Source organism: Dasypus novemcinctus, chromosome 29 (assembly GCF_030445035.2).
Source record: "Dasypus novemcinctus isolate mDasNov1 chromosome 29, mDasNov1.1.hap2, whole genome shotgun sequence".
Taxonomy (NCBI): Eukaryota; Metazoa; Chordata; class Mammalia; order Cingulata; family Dasypodidae; genus Dasypus; species Dasypus novemcinctus.
In genome coordinates this window covers 6,840,304-6,863,585 of record NC_080701.1, presented here as the reverse complement: position 1 = coordinate 6,863,585, position 23,282 = coordinate 6,840,304, and the positions used below count along the sequence as shown (strand labels likewise).

Below are 23,282 nucleotides of genomic sequence, written 5' to 3'. Positions count from 1 at the left end.
CAACATGGATAAAACTTGAGATTGTATATATCGTACTAGAATAAAATTTAAATTAAATCATACATCTATGTAACAGTTAATCTTATTTTAAACAATGGACTATAGTTAATAGTACAATTATAAAAATGTTTTTCATGGAGTGTAACAAGTACACCATTCTAATGCAAGCTGTTATTAATGGGGGTGGTATGTATAGAAAACAAATACGCCTTTACATGATCAATGGACTATAGTTACTAAACAATTATAATAGCCCTTCATCTATTGTGGCAGAGGTGCCATACTAATGAAAAGTGTTAATAATTGGGGGAATATTTTCTATGTAATTTTTCTGTAAGCCTATAACTTTTTTCCTTCTCCTTGAATTGATTTAGGGTATTTGTTTGATTTTCTTCCAATTCTGTATCTCTCCTAAAGTTTTAACCTGTTCCCTTGACTGAACCACATCTGCCTGTTCCTTAGCAGGTTGCCAATTGTTCGTAAGGATTCCATATATTTAAGATGATCATTTTCATGATAACCTCAAATTGTTTTTGATTATTTTTAATTAGTATTGTGTATCTGTCATTTTGACATGGCTTATCGATTGCAGCATCAGCCCTGTTCCTTTTTATTTATGCTATTCTTAGTGTAGTATATATATTTTAGAGCTACAGTAATCAAATACTTACAACGTGATACTCAATGGTTTAACTACTTTAATTAGTGTAACTCATTTAAGACTCACCCTTGAAATAACTGCTATTTTTTAATCACCATTTTATAGGTGAGAAAATAGGAACAGAGTGATCAAGCCAGTTTACTTGAAATGACAGAGCAAGTCTATAGTAAATCTAGTATTTGAACTTGGGAATTTTTACTCTAGACTTCAATCTCTTACCCAATCTCTTATTATCATAATTAAACAGGTAACGTGGCTATTAAGAAAGATTGTTTAGGGCTAATTAGTAATATTGTTGTTTGACAACTGTCCTCCCATCTCATTCCTTTCCTCCTATACGCTCAGAACATTTCTTTCCTTTCTGCATGCACCTCCTGTTAGGTTTGGTCATGTAAGGTTTTTTTTTGTCCTTGTTAAAGTAAATGTACCAAACGACCTATACCTAAAAACAATGCTTTGTTCAAAGACATTAAAAATTTGGAAATGACTTTAAAAAAAAAATAACAAAAATTAAATTTTAGAGATTGCATTTTTAAGAAGATAAAACCACACTGAGGGTGAGGTGATACCATTCAAAACTGCATGAGAGAGAATAAATTTGGGCCTAGCAAACGATGATCCAACTGATTCTGCATACATTGGCTCCACTTCCAGTGTTTGGGACTCATGAGATCCTAGTAGTGGAATTCCTTTGAATGGCTTTATCAAATATAAATTCTAAATATAAATGACTCCATAAAACAAAGTAGCTAGTAAAAGGTCAGAAAAGAATACAGGTTGATATTATTTTATATACAGAGTTCTATTACATGTGGTAACAAGAAGATTGATTAGACAAAAGAAAAAATCACTTACACATCAATTACCTAGTAGTCACTGAAGTAGAAAGAATCAGTACAAAATGTGTATTAAAAAAGGGTTATATGGTTGATAAAAGCTATACCTAGTGCCAAAGAGAGATCTCTATAGTTCCTATATTCTATTTTATAAGAATTTTTTCTACTTGGCAGCCACCCATTCCCCTCCCTGCCAGAACCTTGATTTTATTCAGTTAGCATGCGAACTTGAGCTTCGTGGGGTTACTCCTCAATCCTGGAGGGTGAATAATATTATGATTCTAAGCCAGAGATGGTAAGTTTGTATCTCTTGCTGGTGAGCACAGTGATTCTGGTCAGTTGGGTTTTTATTTGTTTTGTTTTTTTTTTTCTCAGCAAATCACAATATTCTGATTTCTGGAAAAATTAGTACAACTCAACATTCCAAAGCAAATCAACTCCAAAAATTGCTTCAGCACTGTGCAGTTCTTTTCCAGACTAGATTGAGTTTCACAGGTTATCTCTATTACAAAAATGACTTTTAGATAACTTATAAGTTATGTTTCTACGTAAATGGGAAATCAGTATCCATAGAGCCTATAGCAATAAAAAATTCACAGCACGCAGGTACTGATCTAAGGCATCCTGTGCAGGCTGACAGAGCAAATGGTGCTTTTTAGTACAATCTTGTCTGTCTTAACGAGGGAAATCCCTAGATAGCAGAATTAAGCACAGATAGTTAATAACTAATAACCATCTCAAGAAGGACTCAGGGTTGTCCATTCTCTTAACCACAAAATTAAACTGCCAGAGAAAAGAATGTAACACGACGAAAGGGATTTTCAATAGGCCACTTTCGATAGTTCCAAGATAACCTTGGCTTGTCAAGTTCGAGGGCGGTGAGTCTACTACTTGATGACTAGTCGTGAAGCGAGACTTCAGGATATGGAAAACTGCTTAAGCCCATGCTTTCATATCTCTTCATTGAAGAATGGTAGGATAATTCCACAAGAATACTGCTTTTTAATCACATATTCCTATGAACTGGACATAGTAAACTTGAAAATTATGTTCTTCCTAGGGTTGAGATTTGACTCAGCTGGGTTTCAATAGCAACTACTGGTCTATTTGAGGCCCGTCTAGACAGCCACTTCCAGGCACAGGACTTCAGTTCCAGGGTGACCTTTCTCAGTCATAGATTCTGCCCCTGGGATGGACTGAATGTTGTTAAGGGACTACTTTGGTGCTCAGAGTCACTGGTCCTTTAGGCCGATGATGCCTCTCTCTTGGGTTGTGAACGGTGAGTGACTTCTTGCACAACTTGGGAGAGGGGTAGTTAACTCAAGACACTTGCCTTCTCTTAGAATGGAGTCGATTTATTCACGTTTTACATGCAAGGTTCTAGAATCGTAACAAGTTGATCAATTCAATTCAATTAAAAATACCTAACAAACCAAGTTCCATGTTGAAAAATGAAATCTCAGTCTACCACATTATTGGGGCACGCATAGTTGGAGTATGTTGTCAGGTGGTGATGGTGGAAGCCACGCATGTGAAAACATGTTCTGCCTTCAACTAACTTGATGGTTCAGTAAAACAACTGATGACACATGCCCAGGGGAAATAAGCAGCCTGGCTCACCAGAGTCAAGATGTATCGTTAATAACGTTGCTATCTAACAGCAGCGTTATTTCACATTCAGAGGTATAAGAAGCAGGATAAATCTCAAGAAGCTGAGTAAGAGTCTTCCTTTAAAAATGTCTATTGACCATGGATTTCACAAACTTAGCCCAATAGAAATCTCTCCAGTCCTCCTATTATTCAGAAAGTAGTTAAAGTCAACTAGATTTCAAAGACGACAAACATGTCAAAATGATAATCTTGTGGTGAAGATTTCATAAATGGGAGCCAAAAATTGGTGTGTGTTTCCATTATCGTGGGACTTTGTGATCTAGAAGCCCTAAACTTAAATGCATCAAGACATTAGAAAATTCTATTTTATAAACTCATTCATAAAGAAGGTGAAAATGTTCAAATATAAACCTAGAGTAATTATGAAGGTGTTCAGTATGAATATACAGCAAACTAAAAATTCCTTCTGACGGTATTCTTAATCTCTTAAATATTCATTATACAGATTTTAATGGAGCAAGAAATTGAAAATCATTTTGCAACAATAATGATACTCATAATTGTGGAGGAAAATATGATACACTATAAAGCGCAACTGACTCCAGCATCTTCATCATGTGTACAGGTTTTCACATCCCGTCCTCTGTTATGACATTCTTCAATAGATGATTCTCTCCCAAAACAATATATTCCATTCAGCCATATTGGACCAGTGCCTGCAATAAGCAGATAAAACTGCATTAGCAAGTATGGTTGAGCATTTCTATTTGATTGTGACAATTCTCTCTCAATTTTAACAAAAACGGAAACTATTTATTACCTATGTGAAAATTCTGTGCTTGCACAGAAGTTCTATTAGTATTCAAGAATTAATCCCCAACCCCAGAAAATGGTACACTTTGTCAGTGTGTAAACTAAAATCCAAAATAATATGAGTTATAAAGGAGGTACATACACAGTCCTATGAAGCACAGATTAAGGAGTGATTGATTTTCTCTAAAGATGATTCAGATTAGCTTATTTTTAATCTAAAAATAAGGAAGGAAATAAACTTTAATAAATCAATATACATAATGACCTGATGAACTACGTGAATCTGTACATCAGAGAGTCTTGGGACAATTCTGAAAACTAAGGAGGGATTGAGGGCAGTGGCTTGCTGTCATTCGTAGCTTTCGGTGATTGACTGCAGTCATGCATTATTAGATTCTGTCATTCAACAAATCTTTTTTTGAGTGCTAAGCATAAGTAAACCAAGCAAAAATCCTCACTTTTTAGGAGCTGCCCTTCCAGGAAGTGCTTATGCTCTAGGCTAATGAAGTCACTGAGGTCACTTATTGTTAGTTGCAAAGCTGAGAATTGCATCCACAACCCCTGACTCCTATTCTGAGCTTTTCCAGCTGAATACATAATGGATACATGTATATTGTATGATTCAGTGACTTAGGTCTTATGCAATGTAGAAAAGATCAAGATAGAGGAAACATACTTTGAATGCCTGCATATAAGACAATATGTTATGTCTTTTCACATGATTTTAAAAAATTTCTTGAAACGGCCTTATTAAATGATAGCAATTATCTCCACTTCACAGGCTAAAAAGCCGAGACTTAGAAAGGATGTATGACTTGCTTGAAATAACAGAGAGAATAGAACCAGACAACAGAAGATGATGACATTTAAAACTTGGTGAAATTCATGATACATATGAGCTCAAGTAGAGTTACAGAAATAATTTCCAAAGATTTTTTGGTTTTATTTTTATATTAATATATTCAGAAGTATTGAGCCTAAGGGAAATTTTTACTTAATACATATTTACCATCTCCTTCCAAATTGTTTCCTGCATTCAAAAATTAATGCAAAGGTAGCATAAAATTCATAACATTTTATCCTCGTATAAGCCTCAAAGATTAAAAAACAAATTTATTTTTATTTCTTTAGGTAGTAACTGTTATTTAACAATTTTTGCTGCTCCTCTTGTCACTGGTTGTTTTTTCTTTTCCTCTGAATTACTGTTTCTACTCAGAAGAAACCTACACAAAATCGCCATGTGTATTTTATTTTATTTTTTTTATAAGTTTGGTTTTTTAAAAAAAGATTTATTTATTTATTTATTTCTCTCCCCGTCTCCCCCCACCCCAGTTGTCTGTTCTCTGTGTCTATTTGCTGCGTCTTCTTTGTCGGCTTCTGTCGTTGTCAGCGGCACGGGAATCTGTGTTTCTTTTTGTTGCGTCGTCTTGTTGTGTCAGCTCTCTGTGTGTGCGGCGCCACTCCTGGGCAGGCTGCACTTTCTTTTGCGCTGGGCGGCTCTCCTTACGGGGTGCACTCCTTGCATGTGGGGCTCCCCTATGCGGGGACACCCCAGCGTGGCAGGGTACTCCTTGTGCGCATCAGCACTGTTCATGGGCCAGCTCCACACGGGTCAGGGGGCCCGGGGTTTGAACCGTGGACCTTCCATGTGGTAGACGGACGTCCTAACCACTGGGCCAAGTCCGCTTTCCTCACTGTGTGCATTTTAGAAATGTTTTTCTTCTACAGTCCTGTATTTCTTTCCCCTACTATTATCTACCTACCTACCTACCAACCATCATCTACCCATTACCTATCCATTTACCTACCCATCTATCCACCTACTGTAAGAAATGGAGATTAGTTTAGTTTTCACATAAAGGAAGAAAACAATTTATGTAACCTGCCAGCCTACTGCCTCAGTCTCCCACTCTCGGGTTAAGCAGGAACAAAGGAAACCAGCTTCAGCCAGTTCTCTAGCCAGTAAAACAAAGATGCACATGAAAGACCTAACTCAATACCAATTCAGCACTAAATTCCAGTCCTCATTTGGCAAAAGGAGCAGGTAAAAAACTAAAATGGTTAGAATGTAATGGGGGAAGTGGTTAATCAAAAACTCTTGTGTGCAAAGTTAGATTTCTCAGGATAGGCTGTCACCTCTGAAGTATCCAATCTAGGGAGAAACAGAGGAAGGGCTTGCGTGCTAGACTTAGGGGTATAAATTGTGTCATTTTTCTTTGTTCGGTGCACTGGCCACATTTTCTGGTTGTGCGCCCCTTCTTGCAAGATTGAAAATAAATTCTTTTCTTCTCCATAATCGGGTGAGCCTTATTTTCTTCCAAACGAAGATTTCTTTCTTACATTACCTAGCCATCTATGTATCTCTGATTTCCTTTACAATTTGAGGATTGCAGGGGGACAAATGGGCTGTTTCTGTGTTTCCGAAAGCAGGTAACAATATAAGTTTTCTCTTTGGCTTCGGGCATAAAGTGAGCTTGGTTGGTGATGCTTGAGTATGCTTGAGAGACAGCAAACCTGGCTTACTAGAGATAATCCTTGTGAGCTTTAAGAACAATTAGTTTTGCAGCTGCAAGCAGAATGATTTACAGTAATAAAGCTTAAAGCACAATCCTTTAAATAGGTTCTTTCATTTGGATGCATCTTTTGCATAAAGTAGAATATTCTTTGTTTCCCTTAGTAGACACAAAGGTTAAATTAAGGGAGCACCGTGAGGTAAAGGGTGCTTATCATTACGTAGGGCAGGGCAGGGAGAACGAGGTCTCTGTCCCTCTCCAGGTGTACCAGCCCCTTGTCCCAGTGTCTCCCTGTTACAAACTTGGATGTGTGTTAGCAGGCAAGGGCAGTCCCTCAGGACACCTGTACCAGGTATGTGAGTCTGAAGGCTGATGCTGGAAGGATGAGCTGGGTCCAAGCTTTCTTACCTTCTCCTAAATTTAAAATACTGATTCTCTAAACCCTAAGGCGAAAAGAAAGATCATTCTCAACATAATGACACATTCCATAATCAATCTCTAAATGGTATTTTCAAAATTGCAAGGGCAACCAGAAGGAGATAAAAACTAATGTATCTTCAAAAAAATACAATTTACAAAAAGGATGGGGGTGGGGGCATGGGGAGTGGGTTATATGTGAACCTCTTATGCTTTTTTTTAATGTAACGTTCTACGTACTCTAGTAACTTTAATTTTAAAAACGTGTTAATAAAAAAAAATACATCCCTGAACTATCTTTTAATGAATGGCAGTAAAAACTAATCCCAAAGATTAGTAAAACATAACAGGTCAGAATTCGAATTCTCACATACCTATGATGTAAATGCTTGGATACTGGACATTATGAAAACTAAAATAGAGCCTGTACTATCTATAATGTATCTGTTTCGTTACTTATGATAACAAAGAATTATATCGCCTATGGCATGAGCACTGTGTGATCTCAGGTAGTGCTCACAGTGCCCTTGAGAAACTTATAGTTGAGCCTCAGCTTTTCAGAGAAAGGTGCCTGACAGTGGTCACAAAACTTGCCCACAATTGCACAGCCATTAAGTCAGGGTCAAGATTCACTCCTTAAGCTGGCGCCATATACCATGTTATTTTTCCAGACAGATGCCCTCCTTCAGTTCATCTCTAAGAACTTCGTTTCCTAAAGAGGTTGCCTCTTCAGGATCAAAGATTTTTGGAGGTTGGCGAAATCTTGGGGCCATTTTAGCCCCTCCCCCTCACTCTGCCTATGAGAACACTGAGGGAAGGGAAGTGCCTCTTCGGGCCACAGAACTGGAATGCAGAACTCGGGGTCGGGTCCACTCACTCTTCTCTATTTGGACTCCCATTCCGTTTCTACTTGGATCCAAATCCAAAGCTCTTCTCCAAGGGGGAGCAGTTGAAAGAGCGCTTCCTAAGTACAAGTCTAAAAGGGCTGTAGACTCGTGCCACCCAGCCACGACTGACCGCCGATAATTAAAATGTGTCAGACGCTCTCTGCCCTTAGGGACGTTCTGCTTCCTCACCCACCTGGTCAGCTGCTGATCTCATCACTTTTCTAGATATCTGGCTATCTTTCTTCGTAGTAGTGGTGCGTTACAGATCAGGTCAGTGAAACCCCAACCCCCTAATAAATATCAGTACCTGTATTTGTTTTAAGAAGTTAAGATATACCTGGTATATGCCCTGAGGGACCGCCCTTGTCTGCTACCACACCTGCAGGTGTGCAACAGGGAGACACTGGGACAAGGGGCTGGTACACCTGGGGTGGGGCAGAGGCGTGGCTCGCTCCTCCTTCTCTGCCCCAGGTAATAAGCTCCCTTTGCCTCCCAGTGCTTCCTTAATTTAACCTTTGTGTCTACTCAGGGAAAACAAAGAATATTCTACTTTATGCAAAAGATGCATCCGAATGAAGGACCTCTTTAAAGGAGTGTGCTTTAAGTTTTATTTCCTATAAATCATTCTGCTTGCAGCTGCAAAACTAATTGTTCTTAAAGCTCACAAGGATTATGTCTAGTAAGCCAGGTTTGCTATTTTAAAACCAGAAAGAAAAAAAAAATTGGGAAACTATGTCCAGAAAATTTAATTTCTTTCTGTCATGGAGGAATTATTCAGAGAATAAATTCAAGATTTGCTTCTTGTTTTAATTTTGGTAATCAAGTATATAATATTTATCTGATTCTTACTTTTCTAAGAGAATGTTAAGTAAATAGAAATCAGATACATCTCTGTGTCTATCCCCCTCCTTCCACTCATGTTTCTAAGTTTCCTTTCCTGCCTCTATTCTATGTTAAAAGTTGTTTTTTGCTTTTCTTCCTGAATGAAACTATAAATTTAAGGTGGAAGAGTAGAAAAATAAGAAGGAGTTTAAACAGCTTTAAATAAAAAAATGTTGTTTGCCATGTCTAATTCAGAATCAGCTTACAATGTAAGCCTGTTTTTTAAAATACAATGTACAATGAAGCGGATCATGAAATTTATTTTTCAGTTTTTTTTTTTAGAACAAATAATGTCTGTTCTATTATTTCTTTCTCCCAGCTCATCTTGCTTTATTATTTTAAAATTCTCATAATCTTTCTTCAATTGTTTGGTACTGAACTCAGGTAGACAGTTGAAACAAGAGCTAGGTTGGTACCGAGAAGAGGTGCTACAGAGAATGCCTCTTCAGGCACACCTCTGTACAATGGAAAAATCACATTAACCCCTGAGCCTTTATGAGCCTTTGAGCACTGACATCACTGTATAATATAATACTGATCTCAATCTTTCACCTTCCAAGGAGAATGACAAACTTGTAATTATACAGCCTATGTTGTCTCTAGCACTGCTCTCCAACACTAGTGAGCCATACTATGTAGTAGGCTTGGCAACGGGCATTTTCTCTATGCCAGCTCATTTAAGATTCAGAGTAAGTCTCCCAGGTTGTTATTATTATTCCCATTTTATTGGAAAGAAAATGGAAATTCTGAGACATTAGAAGCAGAACTAAGGTTTAAAGTCACATCCCTTTAGTTATAAAATTTACCGTCTTTCCAACTTGCCTCACGAGGAACTTGGAAAGCGTGAACGGAAAACCAAAGTGCTGACACGCCTTATTGTTTTATTACGATAAAACTAATCACCAACTTCCATTAATGTACAGTCTCACAAAAAATGCGCACTCATCTTAGAGAAGCTGTCAGACGTCTCGGGAAAACTCGGGAAAATTGAATTCACTTAGCCAGAAACAATTTCATATGAGAAGCTAATTTAAATGGAAAATTTTTCTTGCCATTATCTTAGGAACTTATTTCTTTCCCTTCTCACCAGTATTTTAGCTGAGATATTACTCCTAGAAATAAGAACAGAATGAATAAAAGCTTTGGGGGAGAGCATGATTTACCTTTGAGACAAGGCTTTAGGGTGAATGTAATCTTAGCAGTCCCCCAGGGTGTCTCCCCACCTATGTTTGGTACACCAATGAAAGCACATCTACAAAGTCCATGGCCAGGCTTTATGCTCGCAAAGATGAAATAAAGTTGGGGGTATAAAGTCTGGTTCACTTTCATCTTCAGGGTATATTTTGCCAAACATTATTAGTGTCCCTGAATTAAGATACATACCCTACCACTGTTTCTCTGAGTTTGGTTTTCTCTAAAGGCTTAGCTCAAGATATAAGAGAGCAATAAACTGGACTACCAGGCTTGTTTCTTAGAGAAGCAAAGCTGAAGACAGAGTTGTCAAGTCTGTTAATGTAAGTAAGGAACAGAAGAACTCATCTTGATAAAAGGTATAAAATATTTTTCCTTTTTGGGCTGTCCTATTTCAACGAGGGCACATTTATTAAATTCTCTGAACAACTGGCAAACTCAACACTTCATTTTGTCAGCAAAAGCACTTCCTAAGAATTCAAATTATCTACATGATATTGTTGCTAAAACTGAAGAAATTTTAGCCATTTTCCAGATGTGTAAGAAGCAAGGAATGAAAATTGTCCTTTTTAGAACTGCAGCTGTCTACTTTATAGATGCAAAAAAAACAGTTCATGGAAATATTTTATAAAATCATGTATTTTAAAACAACAGCCTTTCATGCCATGGACCTTGGTTACCATAGAGACAGAGTTTCTCCACATACAACATTGTGGAAACTAAGATTAGCAACCGGTCTTCCTAAATGACTGAGTGATTCATTTGATTCTCAGTGGCCAAGATTTGGGGACTTTTTCCTCCTTCTCTGAAAAAGTTCTAACATATTGATCTTGAAAATGTTTCACTTTGGGAAGCAAATTCTACAGGTGCAAGAATGGCTTTATTCTCATGCTTTTCAAGGTGGAAGAAAATTTCTGAATTTGTAATGGAGACAGGAATTTGGGAAACCCCAAAGATCTATTTGATTGTGGCAAATTGCAGGCTGGATGTTTTGTACTTTTGTTTCCTCTGTTCAAACTTTCTAGGCAGAGTTACTTTCTATTCCTTCCCAGTTTAAAAGTTCTTCAAAATGACAAAGAACAATGAAAGTGGCTAATAGTACACAGCTCTTCCATGAGTCAGAACAATTGTGTGTTCATATTGTAGGCTGGTCATAAGGGGGGGGGGCAGTGTTTGTGCAAACGTACACCTAGAGCAGACTATGGATAGTAGTGAATAGTGATACATTAGTATGTTTTTAATTGTAAAAAAATAATTATGCTAAGTGACAAACACAATACTGCATATTGTTTGTCTCCATTTATAAAAACTGTAAATATGGATAGACTTGTAGAGATGGGATTGGATTGACAGATATGAAAGATGGGGGAGGAACAGAAGGATTGAGAGGTGACTGCTAAGGGGAGGGTTTTTGTCTTTTTTTGAGTAATGAAAATAATCTATTATTGACTGCAGTGAAGAGTGCCCAATTCTGTGATTATCCCCAAAGCACTGAATGTACACTTTAGATGCACTGCATGGTATGTGACTATATCTCAATAAAATTGCCTCCCCAAAATAATAATAATAACAATAACAACAATAAATAGTGGCTAGGGTTGCTCCTGAGAGCAGAAACTCTCCAGATGAGTACTCTCTGTTATTTTATGTCTACCCTCTCCATGAAATTAAATGATCTTTCTGGCTTCTGAAGACTTTAGAGCTTGGCACCCCTTCTTAAATCTATGATGTGATCTGATGTAATGAATTTATGTAGATAAAGGGATACAGGTCTTAATTGTGACATATCATCAGTAGTCATCAGGCATTTATCACAGTGTTTGGCACATAGTGATTACTCAATAAATTGAAGCAAAATATCACTTAAAATCATTTCTGCATTTCAGAAATATATCTTATCTTGCTCTAGTCTTTTGTGATAATTTTAACACAGTTTCCTTTTATTGCTTTAGATAAGATTATATGGAAATGCTATTTCATATCTGCAATTTTACAATTTCCTCCATATTTTGTCAGTTGCACATACATCTAGAATAATAAGGCTTATGGAATCAAGAAACTTAAATCTTAGTTTTTAGTCAGCATAATCCTCAGAGAATTATTTATCATATTGAGATGGTAAGATAAAGGTCACACAACATCTACATCTTAATTTTCTGTGCTTAAAGGGAAAACGACCATCATAATAACATCAATGAATTTAAAAAATCACAAATAATTCCTTATATATTATACACAATTTTTGAATTATGATTGAATTTTGAGACATTGGAAAATACTTTAAAACAGAATAGGTTCTTAAATATGTGTCAAATGGAATAGTGAAAAAAATATAATTGTGTTATGGAAGTTTTCTCATTTATTTCCTTCTATGATACTTTTCTCAAAAAAGGAGTTTATCATACAGTAAAACTACTAAGAGAGGGAGAGAGAGAGAAAGAAAAAGCCTAAATTATGAAGAAAAAGTAAAGCAATAAGACCAAATAATCCCCAAATATTATAACTTCTTACTAAGTAGGAAATAATGCCTAAATTTTAGTGTATCTGTTTGATTCCCTTTTCTGAATCTCTTATTCAGAAGCTAAACAATTATACATGTTTAATTATACAGAAAACCTCTTATAAGATGCTATTTTAGAAACAGAAAAGAGACCGTAAAAATGTCACCTGTATACATTCAAATATTTTGTCCCCTACACAATCCCTCTCTGTAGAGAGCAGTTTACTGAGTCATCCAGGTGAAAATGCACCGACGTATGTGAGGCTAAAGAATTACCAAGTTTTATAACCTCCACGAGAAGGGAAAGTAACCCTCTCGTCCCTTACTTAAGGTCATGCTCCTTAAGGATAAGACAAATATTAGGTCTAGAGAGGCCGTCATTGTTTCTTTCTCCGCCGTGGCTATTCACTGTCATTTGGGAGGAGAGTGGCGTGATTGGGGAGGGTAATTTGATTCTGGTGGGACATTTTGGGGAGGGAGAGGGAAGGCTGGCACCCTCCCCTCTAGTTTCATGGGTGAGAGAACACGAGTGAGCACGTGGGAGAACTCAGATGCCCAGCACACTCGGACGTGTAAACTAAGCCTCCAGGGTGTGCCAAGACCTGTGGATAATTCACTTCTCCTTATTTCCTCTCACATGCCTCCCCAGTCACTTGGTTTATTTTCCCCTGTGCCATTGTTCTCCAACTAACCAATTGGGTCTCAGTGGAATTTAAGCATTGAAGGATACATCTTTTCTCTTCTTTCCTATATGTAACATATTTATTGACTGCCTCCTGTTCATCAGTCATTGCTTCAAATATCAAAATCCTGATTTTCTGAGTTGGTCTTGTCATTCTCGGTTGCTGCTTTCTCTTTCGTGGGGATTTCGCATATTCAACTCTGGGTCTATATGGTATCAGTCATTTTTAATACTCCCTTTCTGTTTATTTCTACTTGCTAGGAAAAGCCATTGAAACAATCCCAGCCAGATTTCTTTTCTCCTCTCGGTACCTCTGTGTATTTAGAGATACCTTCATGTCTTTGTTTTTTTTAAAAAAACCAGGATTTTCTTTAGTTACCTGGTCCAAAATAAGCTCGCGTATATACAGTTCGAACGTCATGGTAGCCCAAGCTCCTGCAGATCACCTGTCCATTGCGCAGTTCCCAGTAGTCGTCGCACACGGTGCCCCACTGGCCGTAGCGGAACACCTCCACCCTGCCCTCGTGAGGGCCGCTGCCGCCCACCAGCCGGACCGTCCTTGGGGTACCTGCAACAAAACAACCAAAAGCAAGGGTTAGTTGTTTTTATGATGCTTTTTTTCTTTTTTGGACAGTGTTTTAGTGCCTTTTCCCAAATTCAGCTATGGGAATTAATACGAAACTTTCTAGCACCACCTATTGGTAAAGACGCAATTCACCGCATTGCGTTAATAAAAATTGGAGTAAAATCCTTCTGTTTAACAGTTACATAAATTATATGTATAAGAACACTTCAAAGATTATGGTCCAGTGACTTAAAACTGCTACAAATTTGTCATAGCTATTTTTCCTACAATTTAGAAAAGTGTGTAAAATGCTTCAGTATTTTCTTGACACACTAACACAATTTCACACACAATCCAGTAACTTTTAAGAGTATAGCAGGGGCACATATTTTGTAATATCATAAACCCAAAAATTAGATGACTAATAATCATATCTTCTAACAAGAGAAACAAGCTTATTATAGTAACAGCATTCATTTAAAAATAGCAAGAACATTCCTTGTTAGGAGGTCCATGGAATTTGTCCCAAAGTGTCTCTTTTTTTTAAATAACGGGGTGAAAACTGGACAACTTTTGCACATTTTGAGAAATGACTAAAGTGGTAAACTTTATGAACAAGTACACCATGTTTTTGTTGCAAAGTAACTTGGTTTTGCCTTGTCAAACTTATCAAAATTGCCACATGTCCACAAAATCTTGATAACACTGGAGGGAAATTTACATAATTACAAATGACCCTTTGTAATTTTTAAAAACCGACATACATTATTTTCTTGATTCTTTCAAAATACAATTCATTGCTAAATACTGAATTCATGTAATCATGCCTAAGTACATAAGCCACACCTTACTTAATACATTTAAGTTAAAAGTTTTTTTTTTGTTGTTGTTTTTTTTTTAGTTAAAAGTTTTTTAAAAAGGAAAACGATTCGCTGTTACAGTGTTCAAACTTTCAATTTCTGAGTAAAATACATGCGTGACCTAATATTCACTATTTAATTGCCTAAGAAAACGAGAAAGAATAATATGGTACCAAGAACGGACTGTGTAACATTCTAAAATGTTAGTGTCATGTTGCGTTAAACTAGTGTCATGCCCTAAAGTTTAATTTTACATAAGGCAAATAATTTTTAGCATGCATCAGAATCACAGGTTTCTGAATCGGTGGGTGTGAGAGGAGAACCCAAGAATTGAATTCCTCCCAAGTTCCCCGGTGATGTTGATGCTGTTGGCTTAGAGACCACATTCTGAGAAGCAGAGACCTAGAAGATCACGTGCTGTATTAAAAGGGGATGGGAAGTGGACGTAGCTCAACTGATAGAGCATCCGTCTACCATATGGAGGGTCCAGGGTTCAAACCCAGGGCCTGCTGAGCTGGCCCATGCACAGTGCTGCCGCATACAAGAAGTGCCGTGCCACGCAGGGGCACCCCCGCATAGGGCGCCCCACAAGGAGAGCCGCTCTGCATGAAAAAAAGCGCAGCCTGCCCAGGAGTGGTGCCACGTGGAGAGCTGGCGCAGCAAGATGACGTAACAAAGAAGACATAGATTCCCAGTGCCGCCTGATAATGCAAGTGGACGCAGAAGAACACACAGCGAATGAACACAGAAAGCAGACAGCGGGGGGAAGGGGAGAGAAATAAATAAAATAAATCTTAAAAAAATAAAAATAAAAGGGGGAGCATTTTGTATGAGAAACAGCAGTGGATGCCTCATTTTTTCCCAAAGAAGATGGCAGCAGATTTATTCTAGATCCCCTATGCTCATGAAATTCTGAGAGAGAGTAACACTTTCCATTTAAACTCTTTAGAACAAATATGTTTGGGCATTCGTATGCCTCTCTGTCATCTGAAATATTTTTCAACCATAACTTGACCATTGAGCATACTTTACTGATCCTTGATCATATCTGAATAAAACAGAGGAGAGAGGCAGGTGTAATCACTCACTCAAGTGTCGGCATCACTCACCATTCAGCTGTTCTGTTTTGGTGATGGGGAAAGGTTCATTTAAACAATTTGCAGAGCTTCAATCATAGCATTTTGTCTATAAGATCAGAGTTTTCGTTGAATTAAACCAACTCATCATTACGTGGGTGCAAATTGTGTTAGTTTGCTAGGGCGGCCAATACCCCACAGTCTGGCTGACTTACGTCCATGGAAGTTTCTTGTCCCACAGTTCTAGTGGCTAAAAGCTTGAGCCTAAGGCATTAGCAGAGCCACCCTTCCTCTAAAGTCTGTGGCAAAGACTCTGTTTGTTGTCTTTCTCTTGGCTTCCTGGGATGGCTTGCTGGCAAAACATGGCATCTCCTTCTGCCCATCTGTGTTGAATTCTCCCCCTCATAGGACACCTGTGATGTGGATTAGGGCCATTCTAATCCAGTTTGGTTTCATTTTAACTAATTTCCTGTTCCAAGACTCTATTTCCTGATAAGGTCACATTCTCAGCACTGAGGATTAAGAATTGAACATATATTTTGGGAAGACACAATTAAACTAATAGGAGATGCCTATGGTTTCCTTGGCATCAGTCTAACCTATTTAGCCAAAGATATTTTTCACTGGTAAAATATATATTCTCAATTTTTGTTTTGTGCCTAAAGAGCTCATTTGAGCATGAGTTTATATTTCCTTGTCTCGCTTGTAAGAAGATGATCTAGGCTAGATGTTTCTAAACCAGCAAAGTATACTAAAGAATTTAATCTAACTAGGAAAAACACTTCTAAAATTTATTTTCGGTTCAACTTTTTATGGAGTAAAGAGGAAGTTTTTCTGTTTTTAATTCTTCCCTTAATTTTATTAGTTTCAACTTTTTCCAGATTCAATTTAGATAAATACACCATGTATTGACTATGTGCTTACTGACTCTATATCAGTTACTCTTTAATTGGCCAATAACAGAAATGCAAATGAAAGTAGTTTAAACCAAAAATGGAAATGATAATATATTTGAAGGATGATGGGTGTCCCATGGAGCCCACAGATAAGGTTACTGTTATGCTTCTGGACAAGCGAGCCAAGGCTTGAATCCGCTCAGGGCTCCATCTTCCGCTTTCACCTGCACTTCTCCCTATATGGTGTTTCATTCTTCTCTCTTGATTTTCTCCAGTCCACATGATAAGACATGCCTGCTAGTCACTCCTAAGTTTATATTTTATTTTATTTTTATTTTTTTAAAGATTTATTTTTATTTATTTCTCTCCCCTTCCCCCCTGTTGTCTGCTCTCTGTGTCTATTCGCTGTGTGTTCTTCTGCGTCTGCTTGCATTATCCGGCGGCACTGGGAAACTGTGTCTCTTTTTTGTTGCATCATCTTGCTGCATCAGCTCTCCATATGTGCGGCTCCATTCCTGGGCAGGCTGTGCTTTTTTCACGCAGGGCGGCTCTCCTTACAGGGTGCACTCCTTACGCGTGGGGCTCCCCTACGCAGGGGCACCCCAGCATGGCATGGCATTCCTTGCACGCGGCAGCACTGCGCATGAGCCAGCTCCACATGGGTCGGGAGATCCTGGGGATCGAACCCTGGACCCTCCATATGGTAGGCAGGTGCTTTATCATTGAGCCACATCTGCTTCCCCTAAGTTCATATTTTAGTCTCTTTCTTCCGGGGAAGTCACTTTGGCCTAGTTTGTACTAGATGGCCATCTGTGGACCAATCGGTGTGGACCGAGAAGATGGGTCACTTGCATTAATGTAGCATTCCTGGAGTGAGGGCAGAGGAGGCCTTTCCTTGTGGGAGGGGAGTTTTGAGCAGGCAAAACAGTAAGTTCTTTATGTAAAAGATATTTTAGGGAGTGGATGTGGCTCAAGCAGTTGAGCACCTGCTTCCCACATGGGAGGTCCCGGGTTAGGTTCCCAGTGCCTCCTAAAAACAAAAAAACAAACAAGCAAACAAATGGAAAAAACAACTCAGGGGAGCCAGTGTGGCTCAGTGGTTGAGTGCTGGTTTCCCACATATGAGGTCCTGGGTTCAATCCCCAACCCTAGTACCTTAAAAAAAAAAAGGCATTTTAATACTCTTTGTGTATACATGCAAAAATAATGATACCATATGTTTAGCACTATGTTATTCTTCAAATCTGTACTATAGAATATTACTGAAATGATACTGGGCCAGGAGTCAGATAATCTGGATTTTAGTTCTGCCTCTTTTGCATTGTTTATGAGACCTTGCATAAACATTTTAACTCCTCTGGGACCAAATTTTCATCTGCTAAAAAGGAGAAAATGGTATCTGCTCTTAATCAAATGCATCTAAACATAACTTCTGTGGGAGAGGGTGTGGCTCATGCAGTTGAGTGCCTGCCTCCCACATGGGAGATCTCAGGTTCAATTCTCAGTGTCTCCTAGAAAAGACAAACAAACAACGAGTAGACAACAAGCAAAAACAAAGAGCAGACAATGAGAAAAAAACAACAAGCAAACAACAAGCAGACAATACGCATAAACAAACAAGCAAGGAATGAATGTGGCTCAAGCAATTGAGCACCTGCCTTCCACAAGGGAGGTCCCACCTTCACTTCCTGATGCCCTCTAAAGAAAAACAAACAGACAATGAGCAAAAAACAACAAGCAGAAACAACGAGCAGACAATGAGCAAACAGATGAGGGAGCCGTGGTGGGGGACTTATTAAAATAAATAAATAAATAGCCTCTGTGTGCCAGGCACTTTTCTGGGTTCCAGGAATTATTTGACTAAAACATAGATCCTGCCTTCAGGGTTCATATAATTTTGAAGTTATTATGCAGATTAACTGAAATAATGCATTCTTTAAATACACTTTAAAGAATAATAAAGTTTTTATTTTCACAAACTTTCAAAAACTTTTGAAGTTTCCATTTTGTATTGAAAGCAGTGGAATAATAATATTTATTATCTCTGCGATATCAGTCACCTTTTCTTCCTAACTCCCCATTTAATATGTATCCTTTGCAAGGAATAGTTAATAACCAACTAAGATGAGCTTTTGCAGATCGGTAAGACTGGCTCTGTGGTTTCAGATGTGGGTTTATTTGGCCTTTTTAATTTCCAGACATGATTTTCTACTACTTTGGAGATTTTGGAGGGACTTTTCTAGACCAGTAGTGAACAAGCTGTAGCTGCTGGCCAGTTCTGTAAATAGTTTCCCTGGAGTAGGACCACGTCCATTAGTTTAGGGATGGTCTCTGCTCACTTAACTGCCTCAGTAGAGGTGAAAAGCTGTGACAGAGACCATATGGCATGCAAACCAAAATATTTACGATCTGGCCCTTTGCAGAAAAACTTTGCCAATTTCAGGAATAGGGAAAACACAAGACTAGGACGCTAGAGGCTTCGGGCAGGTGTACTCCCGGCATGTGGCCCCTGGAACGAGAAGGTACCGAGCCATCTTGGCTTACCCCCTAGTTTAAGCTCTCGAGGATTTCCCCACATCCCGTTTTTCATCCCATTTATAGAACTACTCGCTTTCCCCCAAATAAGCCTTGCTCTCTCCTCTCTCCCTGACTGGGGCGCCCCTCCCAGTTCCACCTCCCTTCTTCTACCCTTAACTCCTGCTGGGGAGGTTTACCCACTTTGGGCAGCATTAGGGCTCTCTTCAGCACCTCCAGTGAGGGAGCGCACTTAGCAATCACTTGATGAAGAGTTAAGGAGGGAGGAAATGAATGGAGGGTGAATCTTCTTACCAGGTGGACCAAATGACCCCATTTAAATTGGTAAATCCTTTTAAAAAAATCAAACAAAAGAGGAACATAGAATTCAGGATTTCACAACTCTTGGAAGGTTTTTACATGTAAAAGCAGTAAGACTTCCTTAAGGAAAGACCAGTTTAACTGGGGGAAACATGAAACCTGTTGTGGGAAAAATTCACAAGGCTAAGCACCTCCCAAGGTGAGAGAGGCTGGGGGAGGATCGGACAAAAGCCTCACACTTGGTCTTGCCAGTTCTTGGAGACCATCTGTCTTCCAGGGGTGCAGTAATATTAAACAGAATCAGGGGGCTAAATGTCGAGTCAATTCACAATGAGAAATGGAATTGCCTCAAAAACCGAATTATTTGCATCCACTTGACAGGCTACTTTCTCCCCATGGACATATGCAGGGAAAGTGAAATCATAATCAGTTAGTTATTAAAATAATTCATTTATTAATTTACAAGGAGACATGGCAGTGAGATTTTGCTTTGGAGACTAACCGCTGATCTTTGGTTAGTAGCTTTTTTCTTTACATGTATTAATATATTCAGTCAGGTTAGGTGAATTGACATATCTGTGCTCTGATATTTTTCATTCTACAGTTTAACATTGTAGGGCTTACTATCTTCATTTCCTAAATTGTGAAGGAAGACTATATAGTACTAGTCATTTTCATGTATTTCTTAAACTCTGTATATAAAATAAGAACAATAAATAAAATAGCTACTAAACAAATACCTCATTCATATTTATATGACCATGACAACGAAAAAAAATAAGTAATAGACAATGAAGATGATTTACAAAAGAAGAAAACTTTTTGTAGTCTAATCTGAAGCAATAACTCCAAATATGTTAAATGCTAACAATCCCAGGGATTGTTATAATTGCAGTATGTAACATTCACTGAGTAGTTTGGGAGGCATTAAACATAACTGTTAAATGGCCAAGTATAAAATGGAAAAAAAAATACAAAGATAATATTAAATGACTATATTAAGAGGAAAGAATTTGATTACCATTATGCAAAAAAATTTGGTGCATACAAAGACTGGAAGAAAGTAATTTGTATATGGGATTGAAATCAAATATATAATCTTTTTCCTATTTTCTTTAATTATAATTAAGTTATAGTTAAGGTCAATTTAATTAAAATACATTGTCAGGCTGGCTATTCACTAAGGTCCTTACTGCTGTAAAGTGTCTATGATGAAAATAAAGTTGAAATTCATAAAATTCAGGAAAAATTACAGGCTCAGGATGAGAAATATAGTATTATGCCATTTATGCAGAACAATAAGACATCAAAAATACCATCTATTGTTTATATATACATATGTGGTAAATATGTGGAAACATGAACGGAAGGAAACATGAACTTCAGGCTTCATAGTTGACCCTGAAAAGGGAGGACAGCGAGCCCGAAGAGGCTTCAGTTATATATGTAGCATTATGTTTCTTAACAACAAAAAAAAAACTATGGCCAGACTGGTCAAACGACAACATCTCTGACATCCAGGTGGTATATCCATGGCTGTTAATTATCTGTTTGAGATAGTGTTCTTCCTTCTTTCCTTCATGTTTCAAATGTATTTTATTTAAAGATGGAAACAACACTGTGGCACAATGTTGTTAGAATCCCACATGCTACAAATAAACTATAAAACTGCTTCATGTCAAGGTCTTTTTAAAAGGAAGGTCACTGTGTGTGTGTTTTCTGCCATTAATTGGAATAAGGATTTAGGGTTAAGTTTATTACAATGGTGATTCTTATATTTGAGTTCTAGCCACACGGACGGGGAACTGGCTTCTTATTTAATGAGGTGTCTAGCTGTGAGAGGCACAGCTCAGCTATGAGGTACTTGGGGAAATGGTGAAATTTTTCCAGAAAAGTAATGTAACAGGTTTTGAATCTTCCTCTGGAAGTCAAAGGAGACCAGTACTTGGGCTATCCCTGGTCAGAGTAAACAGGAGAAAACAGAGAGGGATAGGATTTCAGTGGTGAGGTGTGTGGAAATGTTATGACTGCAAGGATTAAGGAGAACGAGGACGAGATGTGTACCCGTTAACTGGGGACGATCAAGAAAGTGAAGTCTAAGGTACAATCTTAAGTTGTAGACTCTTCTGCTAAAATTCTTATCTGTTCTTGCAAAATCTTCAGGAACATTCTCTCAGAGTCCCAAGGGGAGTTGGAGCATTTCCTCGAAGGAGGGGCGCAGCGTTGCCCGTGATTGGAAGGAAGTGTGCTCGGTTAGGGCAACAGCAGCGACCTGGGGGCGAGGCCTTGCAGAGTCTAATTCTTTGAATTTTCATCAAATTATTGGAGGCAAGAAGACACAGGATTTGCCTTAGAATATGAAGTGGGTGCTTACACTATTTTATTTCAATATTGAAGAACAAACTGAGGCACGAGGTTTGAGGACTGGGTGCAAAAGGGCTTGAGAATGTGTTGCTTCAAAATGAGTGGCACCCAACTCAGATGATATTGTGTACCTTTAACTTAATTACTTTGGTCTATGAAAGTTAAAAAGGAGAAGAAGGCTATGATTTTCTGTATTAAGCCTGTGCTTTTCATCATGCCATCACCTAGGACTTAACCTAATTTGGCTAAAGAATCATATCATCAGGTAACGAAGGCGAAAGAATTTGTGTTTAAAAAGAATACCTCCCTATTTGTACGAATCTCCACAGAAAGGTAATGTTTTCAACTAAATCTATGTGGGAAAAAGAACAAAGAACACCGAAAAGTCGAGTGATACAAGGAAAACAGCATGGGTGGCATTTTAAGTTCTCTTCCGAAGGCTGTGAGTGATAATGCTGCTTCTATCCCTGGATTTTCAAACTTGCCAATCAGATAGAAGTGTCTGGTTTCAGAGAGCACACTGTTGTCTTCAAGGCTTTGTGTTTATGTACTGGAACAGTCAGTCTAATTTTAGAGCAATGTTGTTATTATTTAAGATTTCATTTCTAAGTAGGTAAATTTCTCAAGTTACTCAGAGGGAGAACCTTTAAAATTTTACAAAGCGGGGCTGTAAAAATTACTGTTCCAGGGGATTTTATTGTTCCAGGGTATTTAAAATTTTGCTCTTCACTTAAAACCCGGCAGCACTAGAGTGATCAAGTCATCCACTAAAATACTGGAGAGAGCTATTTCACAAAGCTCATATCCTAAAAGAGCATAATTCATGTTATCATTCTTTCTGATTTTTGGAAAAGCAGGCTTTGGTCAGATTTTGAAAAATTCCTGGTGTTCCTCCTTATAAGCTGTTGAAAACTTTTGAGAAGTGGTCTAACTTCTTGGACCATTTATAAAATAAATATAATAATAACACCTATCTCCTAGGATCAAGGTTTCAAAAGCATCAAGATGTGAAAAATGTATTTTAAACTGTAAAGCATCATATAAAGAGCAGTGATAGAATTATTACCTATGTTTTATTCTTAAATTATTCTAGGAACCTGTGAAATCAAGGACGAGGGAATTTGATATGTGCATTTCCTAGGAAAAAATGTCCCAAATTTTACCAGCTTAAGTTTAATTTGTCTAGTTATTGACAAGGCTGACAATTCAATACAGATCCTTTGACTTTTTATGAAGAGCAAATAATTTTCCAAAATAACTCCGAGTGTTTATACCTTGAATTGGATTTGGAAGCTGTTGAGTGACAGTATTTATTCTTGGCATTCTGTGCCATATTTTATTTTCACTTGTAACTGTTCAGTCCCTGCGTGCTGTGATCAGCTGACCTATTGGAACTGCTAGAAGACAAAAGTATATACAGTCCTTGTTACATCCACCAGATGGGAGACCCACGATTCACGTACGCCTGCCCAGCCCAGAACTTTTTAGGGACAGAGGACTTGTCACCTCAAAAATCCAACAAAGAAGCTATTCCCCTCCTCCAAGAAACACTGCCAAAGCTCGCCTTGCTTAACACTTGTCTTTTTCGTGTAGTCATATTGATCCTCTTTAAAAAATAACAACATCAGAAATATGAGTTGGAATTTTATTTTAGGAAATAGTAAAAAGTGGGGGTGGGGGGTGGGAAAGCCTT

At 38.0% G+C, this 23,282-nt stretch overlaps 1 protein-coding gene across 2 annotated transcripts in view; it reads right to left on the bottom strand.

Moving 5' to 3' along the window:
• Positions 1-1,432: 1,432 nt before the first annotated feature.
• The window catches only part of MSR1 (macrophage scavenger receptor 1), a 90,306-nt gene continuing 68,456 nt past the window's right edge, over positions 1,433-23,282 (bottom strand). The window contains exons 9-10 of one of the 2 annotated variants that reach the window (XM_004481881.5): positions 13,373-13,561; positions 1,433-3,824 (exon numbers count right to left, since the gene is read on the bottom strand). In XM_004481881.5, coding sequence (XP_004481938.1) covers positions 3,691-3,824; positions 13,373-13,561 — 323 coding nt within the window. In that variant the 3' untranslated portion in view covers positions 1,433-3,690. The remainder of the gene's footprint in view (positions 3,825-13,372; positions 13,562-23,282) is intronic. The other variant, XM_004481882.5, reaches the window with a different exon arrangement.